This window comes from Petaurus breviceps, unplaced genomic scaffold (genome assembly GCF_028583685.1).
Source record: "Petaurus breviceps papuanus isolate PSGF00001 unplaced genomic scaffold, PetGlider_PUasm1.0 186, whole genome shotgun sequence".
Lineage (NCBI taxonomy): Eukaryota > Metazoa > Chordata > Mammalia > Diprotodontia > Petauridae > Petaurus > Petaurus breviceps.
In genome coordinates, this window is record NW_027185798.1 from 32340006 (window position 1) to 32354519 (window position 14514).

At 41.7% G+C, this 14514-nt stretch overlaps 1 protein-coding gene across 7 annotated transcripts in view; it reads right to left on the bottom strand.

Moving 5' to 3' along the window:
• RPRD2 (regulation of nuclear pre-mRNA domain containing 2) overlaps nt 1–14514 on the bottom strand; it is a 112885-nt gene that overhangs the window by 3347 nt on the left and 95024 nt on the right. For 2 of the 7 annotated variants that reach the window (XM_069090092.1, XM_069090091.1), the window contains 4 exons: nt 12639–12899; nt 11531–11731; nt 6550–7725; nt 6190–6409 (listed from right to left, as the gene is read on the bottom strand). In XM_069090092.1, coding sequence (XP_068946193.1) covers nt 6321–6409; nt 6550–7725; nt 11531–11731; nt 12639–12899 — 1727 coding nt within the window. In that variant the 3' untranslated portion in view covers nt 6190–6320. Of the gene's footprint in view, nt 1–1494; nt 7726–11530; nt 11732–12638; nt 12900–14514 lie in introns of those variants that run through there. The other 5 variants (XM_069090088.1, XM_069090085.1, XM_069090089.1 and 2 more) reach the window with 4 other exon arrangements.

Below are 14514 nucleotides of genomic sequence, written 5' to 3' on the forward strand. Positions count from 1 at the left end.
CATAGTCTTGTCTATGCAGCCCCAATGAGTTATTACTCAGCTATTGTGAATAGCAGCTGACTGGGCTTGTCTATGCAGTTACTCATTAGAAAGCATGAGAAACGCCCCAATACCAAAGTTTAAGCCCTTCTAGAATGTGATTGTAACAATTTACAGGTTATTGAGCTTAAGCAAAAAGTAAACTGGGAAATTTTTTTTTCTTTAGTGCTGAGGGGAAGTGTTGATATAACAGAAAAACTTAGAACGGCAGTGAACAGAATAAATTCCCTTTTCTGGAGGTGAGGAGGATGAACAGAACTGGAAAGAAAAAACTCAAGGGGATACTTGGGATGATTTGGGGATACTGCTACTTTTGAAGTGTTTAGTGACACATATAGGGACCTCAGGGAACCAAGGGGAATTTGTAACCTGCCCCAGCCAGTGCCCTAATTGAGGTTGAGGAGGGGGGAAAGAGTTGAAGATTCTAAATGACAAAGACCACTTGGCAAGGAAGCAACAAGAAGTGTGTGGGGGTATACAGGCCAAAAGGTTTCCACAGCCTCCTTTCATGAAGTTACTGGTTGCTATCCAAATAGCTCTTGGGTTGCAAACTAGTTTTTCAGAGTTTAGGTATCATATACCACCTAGATATTCCGTGTCAGCCTCCCATTAAGAATCTTCCTCCAAGAACCACCTTTAACTTTCTACAAATATTACCTTTTCCTCTAAGTCAACTGTAAGAACAAGATGTGGAAAATGTACCTATGTACTTTGCTTCTAAGCTTCCTTTCCACCACAGAATACTACTCTTCTATCAAGGCAAAGCAAAGTCCCAGGAGGGAATGGGAAGGCAAAGAGAGATGATGAGCAAAAAATGTACAAAGGCCCCCTTTGATAAGTAAACAACACTACAGAGGAGAGCATTCTTTATTAAACCGGAAAACAAAAATGATACTCTGAAGGAACTGAAAAATAGAGGAAAGGCCTAGAGGAAAGGGATGTGTGTGGTGGGCAAAAGGAAGAAGGAGACAATGTAATTTACAACAGAGGTGTCAAACTCAGACCACAAAACTCCAGAGTACAGCCTAAACCAGATTAAAATGTAACTGGGAAATGTTTAACAAAATAAATAAAAATACAACACAGATAATGCTAATATGTGTTTTTTAAAGTATGTATGTGGTCAGGACCTGTTTCTGTTTGAATCTGACACCACTGGTCTACAACACCTCTTGTGTAGGCCTACAAGTGTGCACAATAAACACATCTCTAAAGCAAAAGGAAACGCAACCCTGTCTTCAGAGACATATCCAGGCTTCCTTCTTCTGATTTCCTGCTGCTGACTTCACCATTGGTCCTGGGGGTCATATGATGTCTGCTGGAAAAAAAGTAAGATTTTGACCACAAGCCAGCTCTTGGATAAGGTCAGCTGCTCTCCAGTCTCCTGCGTGCACTCACCAGGGGAAACCTGAGGGCTTGCTCAGGGCCCAGAATCTCAAAGAAAAATGTCAAACCTTTAGAACTAGTTATTTTATTAAATGTTATCAATACACATTTCAAAGGATCTGCAGTTTCATTGTTGTTACCTTTAAATGTAGGTACTTTTGTTTCCACACTGAACACGTGAGACTATCAATCCAACATATCTATTTTTAAGCTTAACAGGCACCCCACTCCCACCCCTACCCACCCCCCCAGGAAAAAAAAAAAGTAAAGCAGTCATTTACAGCGTTTTCAAAACAATAACAGCTGCAGCTTAATTCTGCATAAACCAGCAACTTCAGAATAGGACCAAGTCTTTTGTAATTAGGAAGTAAAGCATATTCACATTATCTAGATGCCTCTTTGCCTCCCCATACATTCACCTCCACACTGCAGTTCTCACTTGGAGGGCAGTCTACGAGGCATGAGACTAGGGCATGGAGAAATGGGCCACGAATAAGCAGGTCTGCAGTGACAAAAACACCAGACTCTTGCCAATGTTCAGGACTTCTACATCTGATTCTATTCACAAAGTTTAAAGTGAGGCCAGTGTAATCTCACTCTCTGCCACCCCTCCCCCCCAGTTCTCTGTCTGTGATTTCACAGTGAGCAGTAAGGATTTCAGCAATGACTTTTTTTGGTTTTCATACTAATCATGTCTGTGTTAAGACACACGATGTTGTGTTTTCTTTAAAAAATATTTTGTTTATTTTTTTCTTTTAAACTGACGGTAAGATACAAAAGTCAGAGCATGGTCAAAGAGGCTTAAATCACAGACACAGAAAGACTAAAACCTTTCAATTCATGTTACGTACACCAGAAATCTTTTATCTTTTCTTGTTATAACGTACATATATACACTGGTATCTTCTGTTACTATGGTAGATCATTTTCCTTGAAGGTAACAGCTGAGAGTTAAATACTAACTCCCACTTTCATCCCCAAACACAAACATGAAATATTTTCTGGCTTAAAAAAAACAAAGCCACCAAAAGTCTGTCTTCTAAACTGTACAACAAAGTCTTCCTTTCAAGGCATTAATCATCATGCTTTAATGACACCACCCCCCACCCAAACATTCAGGAGTCTACTTTTTGGGCACCTTTCAGGCCATCTTCTGATGAAATCAAATGGTGAGAGAGAGCTTTTTCAAGTAAACACTACTTACAGTTTAAGCAAGGAGCAGCAGGAATAATTCACATTCTTATATTCCAAAGGGAAACATCCCTTCTCTCCACACATCCCCCCTCCCCCAAAGTCTATTTCAGTATCAAAAATCGAACAAAACCCCAACTTCCTTTATATGCCCCCCAACATTTTAGGGCTCAATGTTACTGAACTGCTTCTTTGCTTACTAATCCAGCCATTCCCACACAACTGTGCATGAATGTGGGGAGCTCTAGACCTTGGAAAATCAGAAAAAGGGAGAAGAGATGGGCTAAAGACTAGACACACATTAGAAAGATGGATGGTTTTAGCACTCTAACTGCACAAGACATGAACCTCTAAGCTCAAATAAATAATGTGGATTAAGTTACATCAAACACTCCGAAAGGCTTAAACATGGTTTCCTTTCTTCAATACCAAAATAAGCTTGTTCTAACAGACAAAACCATACCTCCTGTAAATATCTCCACTGTTCACCACCCCCTGCACACCCCACCGCCACCCCCAATCCAACCACCCTAGACTGTTTAGGACTCACACTTCTTATCCTATCTTTCTTTCCTGGCCTGGAAAGAAAGTATAAGGAACCTGATGGATCTAATGAAAACCTAAGCAGGATGGAGATTCTTATAAGAATATTTCCACACTGGGCATAGTATTTTGGAGGCAGAGTAGGGAAAAGAAGGGCAGGGAGAGACACTAAATCACAAAGACAAAAGATACAGCAGCAAAGTAAGGGCTACTTTCCTAGGATGCTAAGTTAAACAATACTTTCACCCCTTTTCTCCCCCAAGCTCTTAAAGCAATTAGATTCCTTTAAGACCAAGGATAGAAGACCTTTTCTTCCTGCCTGGAGACTGAGGCTTCAGCTTTATTAGTGATTGCTTGCCGTACATGAACCCTAGAAATTAAGATCCATTAGGCCCTCCTGTATCCACATTCCTCTTAAGGGATAAGAAACAATACATCCCAAGTATATATAGCATTAATGCTATAGAAATTTATTTAGAAACTTGTGGGATGCAAAAATTTTTTCCCCTCTCCTAATCATTGCCATAAATTGCTGACATAGCCCAGAGGAAAAATTATTTTCTAGATAACAGAAACAATAACTCCAGGAGACCCTAAATTCTGAGTACAGAAACGTCTAGGGAGGCAGACTTAAGAACAAAACCCAAATATAATTTCAGGAGTATTTGTTTACATTATAACTAGATCTCAGCTGTAGTGATTTTCATTTTGGTCAAACCAAGAGCAGAGATAAAAGAAAATGGTAAAGACAAAGATAAAGAAGCAGAGGCAAAGATCTAAGTGCAAATATATGAATCGGTCACGTATGATTCCTGATCCTGTCCCTAAACGTGTTTATGAAGAACAGAAACATTTAACGCCAAACTGCTCTACTTCCCACTTCATATATAATCTATCATCAATCTCTATTTTCACCCAGTTAGAAATCACCTTTCTCTAGCATTCCCAGAAACAAGAATTTTAGGTTGCAAAAACATTGGTGCTTGTTCTGTCCCAAAGATTACCTAACAAAACTACTGAGAAAGGATGTCTGAATTTTAAAATTCAACTAAAGGAGAGAAAGGGTGAAGAGCAATGATACATGTGTGCTCAGAAACTTTAATGAGTCTTAAAAAAAAAAAAAGGTATAAAAACCCAAACTTCCTATTTCTTCCCAAGCTGTTTCCCTCCACTGTCAGCAGGACACACAGCCAGTGAAGACAGCTAAGCTGATTCTAGATAGCAGTGACATTTATGGAGTGAGGGGAAGAAGGAAAGGGCAGAATCCATCAGCTGGCCACATGATAAGTCAAGCCCCAAATAACACCCCAATATCGCACATATGTCATCATCTGTACTATTGGAAGTTTTATTTAAATGGCAATAGTCTTCAGAAAATGGGGTTAGAACAGATTTCATTTTCCTTTTCTTCTACTGCCCCATGACCCACAATAAAACTGAATGTTGTGTGTGTGTATATGAGTGTGCATCTGTCTATACATACACACACACACACACCCCACAAAAATAAATGAGGGTGAGAGGTTGGTAAGAAAAGATAGAAAGTCTAGTAGAGTTGGGAGGTGCAAGCAGAGAACTCTTTTAATTTAGGAAGGTGACATGGGGGGGGCCCTTTATCACAACAATAAAAAAGGGGAGAAAAAAAAAGACGTTAGGGAAAAGAAAAAAACAAAAAACAACAAAAACAAAAGCACAAACCAAAAAAAAAAAAAAAAAAACATCAAAAAAAAAAAAAAAAACAAAAAAAAAAAAAAAAAAACCTACTTCCAATGCTCTCTAGAGTGTTCAAAATGCTTTCCCTTGGTCTCCATCAGTACCTGGGAGGGAAGAATGGGCGTTTTGGTGCAAAGAACGGAGGGCCCCTAGCAAAAGGTGGCCTGGGCCTCTTTAAGCTGTGAAATGGGTCTCTGTTGAGAAAAGATTCCCTAGGCCGAAAGTCTGGCCGGGGGTTCCGTAAGATCATTCCACTCCGGCTGATGGTGTCTCTGTGTGGGGGACCCAAGGCAGGGCCACTGCTGCTGCTGCCCCCCCCACCTCCTCCGTGGGTTGGGCCTAGGTGCTCCCGAGAATGTGTGGGCAGGCTTAGGCCCTCACGAACACGGCTGAGGCCAGGGCCATTGAGGTCCCTCTGTGTGGGGTCCCGGGCTCCTGGGAGCACTCCAAAATGCTCAGCCAGATTCCCTTGGAGGAGGGAGCTATGCTCCTTGGAGAACACCGCGACAGGCCCCTGCACGCCACTGTGCTCTGCCAGGGGTGGGGCTTGGAAGGAGACCACCCCTGAGTGGTCAACAGGGGGAGGAGGAGGGGGTGGGTTAGAAAAAGGGACGCCACTGCCACCACTGCTGCTGTGCTCCCCAGGAGGTGGAGGAGGTGGAGTAGAGAAGGGAACCCCACTATGATCCCCAGGAGGAGGGGGTGGGGCACCATGGGCTAGGGCTGCTTCCTTTGTGAAGGGGTTCGAAAGATCCACAGAGGCCAGGTGGCTGGGAGTATCCCGAGAGAAGAGCCCACCATGTTCCTTAGAGGGAACAGGTGGGGCAGATGATGGCCCCATAGGCTCTCTCTGGAAGGGTGCCCCATGCTCCAAGGGGGGTGGGGGGAGATGGTGTTCAAAAGTAGAGTTGAAGTTGCTGGAACGAAAGCTGACACTTTCCTGAAATGAGGGCGCCCGCTCCTTGTATGCCGCTGCTTTGAAGCCAGAAAGACCCCCTCCACTCCCACCCCCGAGGGGGGCCAGCTCTGAGGCACTGGAGGGACCATTGTCAAAGGAGCTGCCTGAGGGGCTCAGCTCAAACCAACCCACCCTTGAAGGCTCACGCCCATGTCCTCTATTCCCTTTCCCCAGCACCCGGATGGACTCTACTGTCTGGATGGGCTCCCCTGACATCCTCCTGTTGGAGGCGTTATGGTAACCCAAGGTTTCTATGGGGGCCCCTTTCTCCTCGGTACTATCAGGTAAGTCTAAGCAGGAAGAGGAGACTCGGGTTTCTATGCGGTAGTGCTCCTCTGGCTGTTGCTGCTGCTGATCACTGGAACTCAAGCTGGGTTGGACGAGGCTGGCGAGGCTGACCCCATCACTCGTGCTACCCTTGTTGGGGGCCTGGCCAAAATGCTTATCATCAGAGGGCTTGCGTGAGGCATTTTTGAGCATATTCTTAAACTCAATTGTTGAAGTGGTAGAAATGGTGGAGGCCAGGACTTTTTCCACACCTGAAGTGGGTGGCCGGCCTGTGGGAGTGGCAAGGGTACTCTGCGGAGAGAAAAGGGAGCGGTGTGGGATTGAGTGAGGAGAGTCTGGGTACTGCTTCTGGGGTAAGCCGAGATGTGCAGTGGTAGACTGAGAAAGGCTACTGTGGTTGGAGTCAGGAGAGAAAAAGGAATCATTCTTACTCGGTGATGGTGACCGGTCTGACCCAGACTCATTCCCTCTTAGGTTATAGGCACCATACAGGCCAGGAGAAGAGGAGAGACGGTCACAACTCTCACTTGGGTCCAGGAGAGCCCTCATTGCTGGAGGGAAGGCAGTCTTCACACCAAATTCCTGGGTCCTGTGACTGTAGCTGGACAGGATGGGTTGGTACTCAGTGTCAGAAAGCTTGCTTGCTTTTAGGATAGACTTAGCTGGCTTCTTCTCTAGATTCATCATGGCTGATGGAGGGGGGCCTGAGTATTCAAAATCTCTGTAATCCTCATCCTCCTGGAAAGAGGTATCTGGGTAGAACTTTTCCTGTGGTGAATCCATGAGGGAGGATGGCCTCTCCATTCCATCAGAAGTTTGCTTATAGGGGGATTCGCTGCCTAGGCCAAAAGGCCGATAGGAAGATACGGAGTTAGACAGCTCTTGGGAATAGCTATCATCCCTTCCTGGGGGTGGTGACCTTGTACTGCTGGGTGTGGAAGAGCCAGGACTAATGATTTTGGACAGCAAGGACATAGTATCCACATTACTGGACGTAGGCTTGTCCATCATCTCATCCTGGGTAGGAGTCCCACTCCGTTCATCCCGGACAGGAGTTCCATCAATGTTGTCCATGGAAGTACTTGTTGGGCCTCGCTGAAAGTCAGATGGATGGCTCTCAGCTGGAATACTAGCCCCCAAGCTGCTGAGGATTGGGATGTTCAAGTTTAGCCCACTGAAGCCAGGGTTACCTTTCAAAAAGTTATGGATCTTCATCTCTAGGCTTGGGGAGGTGGGCTCTGACTCTAGCTTTGGCTTAGAGATTTCAGAGGACTGGCCCATAGCAGGTTCAGTGGATGGAACAGGATTTGCACTGTGGGAAGCAGAAAATCCCAGGGAAGTGGATGGCGGCTTAAAACTTGAGGTCGGGAGCCCTGGGTTGTGTCCTACAGGGACCTTGCTAACTGAAGTCGAAGAAACCTCAGAAGTTGAAGAGTTAGGAGAATAGCTAAAGCTTTTAGGGATAAAGGATTGTGTATTAGAGGGCAGACTCCTCCCTTTCATGCTGGAGATGCTGGTGTTGGCTGGGGAAGATGAAGTGCTCTGGGACGCAGCTTCACTTGAAGCAACTGGGTTCCCAGTAACACTCTGAAGTAAGGATGACAGGCCTAGGGGAAAAAAAAAAAGATTGGACATCTGAGAAACAACAAAGAATCTCTCCCAAACCCAACAAAAATCATGGAGGCTAATCAGTCACTCCCATCCAGTCTGATGGCACACTAGTAAGACATCTGGGGGAGAAAAAAACCCAAACACAAGGCTTTACAAGGAGTAAAGCAAATTTGCTTAAAAAATGCCCAATGGTTTAATGTAACTCAAAATACTGAAGTTTATAAAATATGAAAGAACAATAATTTAATTCACCAGCTATTTCTAGCACAGGGTGGCAGGATCAGTAGTCAGAAGGGACTTCCTACTGCCAAGCTTCAGATTATCACACCTGTTTACCTCTGAAAACTGAAACAAACAAAAAAAAACACCTCTCTCTCGCTCCCTCTCTGCCTGTCTGTCTCTTTCCCAGACTAACACAGGCACTGATTCCTACAAAGGAAAAAAAAATGTTTTTTGTGACCCTGGGCAAGTGGCACAGCTGAACATCTGCCCCACTTGCTGAGAAATCAAGTTTTCCAGAATGTCTGAGAGGGCTCCAGGAAGGAGTTGTTTCCCCATTGAAAAGAACTGCTCCTGTAAACATTGTGAAGAAAAACCCTCAATTAGTGATAGCAAAAAGTACTGAAGAAACCTGAGTTTTTAACATAGCCTTAGTGTTCTAATCAATTCTCAACAGAACTTTAAATATCTTTATGGAATTAAAAAAAAATGACTAGCATCTTTTGGCATCAAATATATTAATTTAGGAAACAATTCCTTAGTAGCATGTTGAAGAGGAAATACTTCAATGAGTTCACATTTATTTGATGACATTTCTGAAAATTTATAACCAATTTATAAACTTAAAGTTCTATAAAGGATTAATGTATGGAGACTGTCTCGGTTACGCTCACCTTAAAACATTTCTATTTTTCTATAAGTAATAAAAAGTATATTTATAAAAAAATTCAAGAAACTCAAACAGAAGTGTCAAAAAAGTATTTCCACAATCTAGCTTTGATAAGCTATTTTTCAACAATGTTAAAGTATTAAGGCAGGATAAGATGAATTTCTCACAAGTTATACTTCATTTCCAGAAAAATAAAATTAACTTTTGTTATTACTAAAGTAACCTCAGTCTTATACTTGTCAATGCCAGAAGAGAATGCAGTAGATAACTGTCAGTATCCTTGTATCTTGAGATCTAAGTGTTCTTAGATTTATTTACTTTTGTGTAGAAACAACTCTACAAAAGCTGACAAAATTAATTTTCTTGTTACAAAGTGAAAGGAGAGCTTTTATTTTTACTTTTATTCCTTGAAAAGTTACCCACTGCTAATGCTATCAGCAAAAGAAGCATTTTAGAATGTCTTTTCTGTATTTGCATTACAGTGCAAAACCCAAGGGGCGCTTCTACAGTGACTTACTGTAAATCATTGTTGTTGCTGTTGATTCCTTTCAGTCATGTCTGGCTCTTTGTGATCCCATCTGGGATTTTCTTGGCAAAGATACTGGAGTGGTTTGCCACTTCCTTCTCCAGTTCATTTGACAGATGAGGAACTAAGGCAAATAGTTAAATGACTTGCCCAGAGTGTCACAGTTATTAAGTGTTTGAGGCTGGATTTGAACTCAAGGCTTCTTGACTCCAGGCCCGGGGATCTATACATTGTGCCACCTACTGCCTGCTCTAAGCGATAATCACCTTCAAATGTGCTATTTCATAACACTTAGGATTAGGAAAAAATAAAGGACTTTTACTACTATTTATGTGCAATATACAAAAAATATAGGTGTATTCAGGACTTTGTAGATGGAGATAAGAAAAGGAGTAAAGGGGAATTCATGTCCAAATCATTATTGAAATTAGTACTATGACATGAGGTAACACCATCATTAATTTTATATGTTCTATGTCAGTGGAAAGAAGAACGACCTGCACACCCTGCTTATCAGGAGCTACTTATATACCTAGGCAGGAGGCCCATTTTAACAGTGATGTGGTTATATTAATTCTGTTAAAAGTAAAATCTTATATAATCAACACCCCACCTGTTCTTGACCATGCAGCAATCAGGGTAAGGAAGACAATACTTTGGTTCTTAATGCCGTCTTATAAATACATTACAATGCAATATAAAATATTCTAATGTGAAAGGTTTTTACCAAAGGCTGTGCTATACATTCTTTTGAGGAGTGCTTATTAGCAAAGAACTGAAGATTCTTCCCTAAAAGTTCTACTCCTCATTGGGACATGGGTTCTCAAAAGCTACGAAAGGAGAACTCAAGCTCTGATAAGTTCAACCAAGTTGTAAAAAGCCTGTGAGTCAGGTCTGGGCAACAGAAAGCACTTGCTGTCCGAAGACCAACCTAGCTAAGCAAAGAAGGGCTAGCAACAGTAGGCTGGAACTCTTTGGCTGGAGTAAGTCACAGAATAAAGGAAAATACAAGATGGCCTTCAGTCCAGTGTCATTTGCACTTTCTGCAGTGATGGTAGTGTGGTAAAAAGGGGAACAATGATGATAAGAATCATATGTTTTAATTAAACCATCTATACACCTTAATTTAACTGTTTCCACACAAAATGGAACTTTTTCCAATTACCAAATTAATATAATTTTAGAGAAACAGAGCCACACTAATATCAATGTTTTTTTTTTTTAAAGCAATCGGGGTTAAGTAACTTGTTCAAGGTTACACGGCCAGTTATTTCTGGGTGTGGTGCTAAGTATCAGAGCCTAGATTTGATCCAAGTCATCCCGACACTGGAGCCGGTGCTCTTTACTCGCTGAGCCACCTGGCCACCCCTAATATCAATGTTTTTGATATAAAACTGGAAGCAAATAACCACAATGGAGGCACAGCAGTCACACAGTGACAAGAAAGCCCAAATGCTGCACTGGCAGATCCCCCGAGGAGGTCCTTCAACAAGCTGTCCTGTGGAGACATCCCGCAGACTTAAGAGGGTTTGGGGAAAGGAAAACCCACATCAGTGATATGCTGGAACCACTGCAGTATTGAAACAAGACACAGAGAACTCACAAAGCTGGAGATATGTGGAGAGGAGCACAAAAAGAAAACGACAGAATCCAACAAGTGTTCTACCTCATCTGATCAACTGCATATAGCTTTGTACTGTGTGATGTTTCCATTTACACAAAATAAGGATACAATAAAGTTTTCATGTTCAAATTTGTTACAGTGGGGTTCTACATGTATATGATCCATTATTAGAAGATTAATCTTCTAGTAGCAAGATCCATAATGGAATGGTAGTCAGAGCTAGGCTCAAGCTTCTGACACTGGGCTGTTTGACCCTGGACAAGTCACTTAACTTTTCAGTGACCCCTATGTCTAAGATGATAAACTGCAGAACAGATGCAGATTTGCATCTGTGGATGGAATTTCTTCATTGGGAATTCCTTACATGGGGGGTAAGGGGAAGAGGAAGGGAATAAACATTTATATGCTTAACAAGAACCTACTATGTGGCAGGCACTATGCCAAGTATCTTTTACAAACATCTCACACCAACCCTGCTGGTAGGCCCCCAGTTTACTGTTTAGGAAATTGAGGCAAACAAATTAAGAGACTTGTTCAGGGTCCCAAAGCTAATAATTATTTGAGGCTGCATTTGAACTCAGGTCCTCCTGACTCCAGGCCCAGAGTTCTAATCGTTGTGTCACCAGATGCCATGGATTACATGGATGAAATTACAGATTCTATAGGAAAAAAATTATTTGACTTAATTTGTATTCTTTGAATCCACACTGACCAGAAATGTATACATGCAAATCTAAGTCCTTTTGAGGCCCGCTGTGTTACCTTGCAGTGCAGGGGCTGCCTGTGTCTGGGTTTTGGAAAGGGCAGAGAGAATGCTCTCTGGGGTGATTTCCACCTTTGAGAGGATGTTGGCCAGAGGATTGTGAGAGGTTGTGGTAGCAGGAACAGGCGCTTTCAGGTTGCCTGGGAGGTGTGTGGGACTTGTAGGAGTGCCTGGAGATGGTCTTGATGCAGGACTGACCCCTGGTGGAGAAAGATCAAAGTGCAACTAGACATGACTTCAATAACAGTATCTGGATTCGTGAAATGGTCCTAGGTAATTTAGAGAGGTAATTAATTCAATCCCCATACAGCATCTCAAACATCTGCTAATCTAGGCTTCAAGGGAACCACAAGAACAGCCTATTCCACTTTTGGACAGCTCTAATTAGACATTTAACTTCAAGTCTAAGAGTTTCTTTGAAATTTCTACACAATTCTAACTTCTGGGTCAAGTAAATGAAGTCTTTTATCTTTTTTATCTTTTACAAGATAACTTTTTATTCAACATCCCTTTAAATACTTAGGAAAGTCATTATGTCTCCCTGGTTCCTTCAACTAATCTTTATATGTTCTCCTCTGCTGTTTAAATCAAGCATTTTAGAGGCTATCCACAAATGAAGTCATCTCACTTTAAGCAAAGGACTGCTTAGGAAAAAAGCTTTATGGTATTTCTTCCTTACTTGGCATCTGCACAGGCCTCTATCTTTAGTTCATGATGAAGTATTTCTATTTGCTATATGGTCTTAGAAGTATCTGTCTATTCATGTGTAAGCAACTTCATTTCACCCCATTAAATTTTGAGTGGGAAAAGAGTAGAGTCATTGGACCTTTCTCTGTGGATATACTGGGCCCACACTACAGGGATCCATATGTATTGCATGCTCAATGAATGTTGCTATTTAAATATATCAACTAAACAGAAGGAGAGAGGTTGCTCACAAGATGGGAAGTATTTTGCTCCTAGAAAGTTTATTGCTAAAAAATATTTTTCCCTTTTAAAGAAGACTAGGTAAGCAGTCTCCTTTTTTCTATTAATTACATTTTTTAAAATGTTCACCTATTTTATAATTGAGAGTGATTTTTCCCCACCCTCTTCACTGGCACTTACCTGTATTCTTCATGACGGATGTTAGGCTGCTAAGGATGGAACTGATCTTTGCCAGATCCACATTGGCTAGATTTGGCAAAGCCAGGGCAGGGGAAGGGGGCAGAACTGATGTGCTCATGGGTTTTGGTGGTGGCGGAGTTGACGTCACAGCCACAGAAGCTGTGGTGCACGGTGCTGCCTTTGGGATACTTTCTGTTAGTTTAGCAGGCGCAGATGTGGATATAGCTGGCTTCTCAACAGGTTTTTCCTTCCTGTCCTCCACTGTTTAAAAAGAAAAGGGCAATGAAGCATCCTGTTGAAAGCCCATGTTTTGCTTTTGATAAAGGTGTATTATGTTTCTTTACTGATTTACAATTAAATCTGTGACTGAAATTTACAAATGCTACAGAGAAAAACTGTCATATGAGTTTTTTCTCCTTAATTCCTTAAAATCATGTTCTATCATTTCACAAGCTAGATAAAAATTTCATAGAATTTCACCTTTCACAGAACTTTCTCTAATTAAACTATATCCTTCTCTGATTGAAGAGGATTTATTAAGTACAAAAGTACCACGTGCTCTTTGAGGTGCTAGGGTTAAAGACAAAAAGTCTAGACCTCAAGATTATATTCTAACAAGGGAGATAGTCTGCACATAGAGAAATACTAAATGACAAATATGAAACAGGCATAAAGTAGCCTTGGGCAGAAAAGCACTAGAGCAGGGAGGTCTAGGAAAGTGGCCATGGAAAAGGTAGTGCTTGAAATGAGTCTGGAAGAAAATCAGAGACTCCAAATGTAAAGGCAGAAAGGATGGCTGAGCTGTAACATTTGCAGGGCACAACGGTTCTTAACAAAGCAGACAGAATTAGGATGAGGCTGGTTTATGAAGAGCTAACAGTAGGGTTTATAGTTGATCCTGGACTTAATGAGGAAAGCCACTGGAAGATTCTGAGGTTGGTTTCCTGATGTTTCAGGAAAATTGCTTTGGCAAATGTGATGGCAGTCATGTGGGTGGAGAAGGGATGGGTATAAGGGGAGAGACATTGTGGGGAGAGAAATGACAACACCTGGCAACTGACTGAATATGTGAGTTAAAAGTGAGGAGGAAAGGAGAGTACTGAGATTGTAAACGAAGATGATTGGAAGAATGTTAGTGCTCTTGGTAGCAATAAGGAAGCCTGAGAAGGAAAAGATATGAGCTTTGTTTTAGATGTGTTGAATCTCTGGGACACTCAATTTAAGATGTGTGAGAGACATCTGATGATGGGAGACTAGAACCTGGGAAAGATACTAGGGCTGGATATACAGATCAAGGCGTCATTAGCATAAAGATGGTAACTGAACCTATGAAAGCTGATGAAGTCCTCAAGTAAAAGAGTAGATAGAGTAAAAGGGTCCATCAAGGCAGAACCTTGTGGTATACCCACAACAAGGGGAGAATAATATGGATGAATGGGTGAAGAAGACTGAGCAGGAACACTCATATATGTAGGAGGAATACCAAAAGAAAGCAATGTCCTAAAAACCCAGAGAGAAGAGAGTATCTAAGATGGGAAAGCTGTGTTCAATAGGATAAAGACTGAGAAAAATCCATTAAGATCTGGCAATTAACAAATTATTGGTAGTTTGGGAGAGAGCAAGTTTGAGTTGAGCAATGAGACTGGAAGGGAGATTGCAGGTGGTCTAAGAAAGAAATGAGAAAGTAGGAAAAGAAGGCAGGGAAGAGTGAATAAAGTCCTTTCTGATTCCTCTACATTCATTTCCTCAAGCACTTTTCACTTTTTAAAACCCTCCTAATTAAATTCAGATTTTAAAATAATTATACTTAGACTTCATTAGGAATATAATATAATATAATATAATATAATATAATATAATATAATATAATATAATA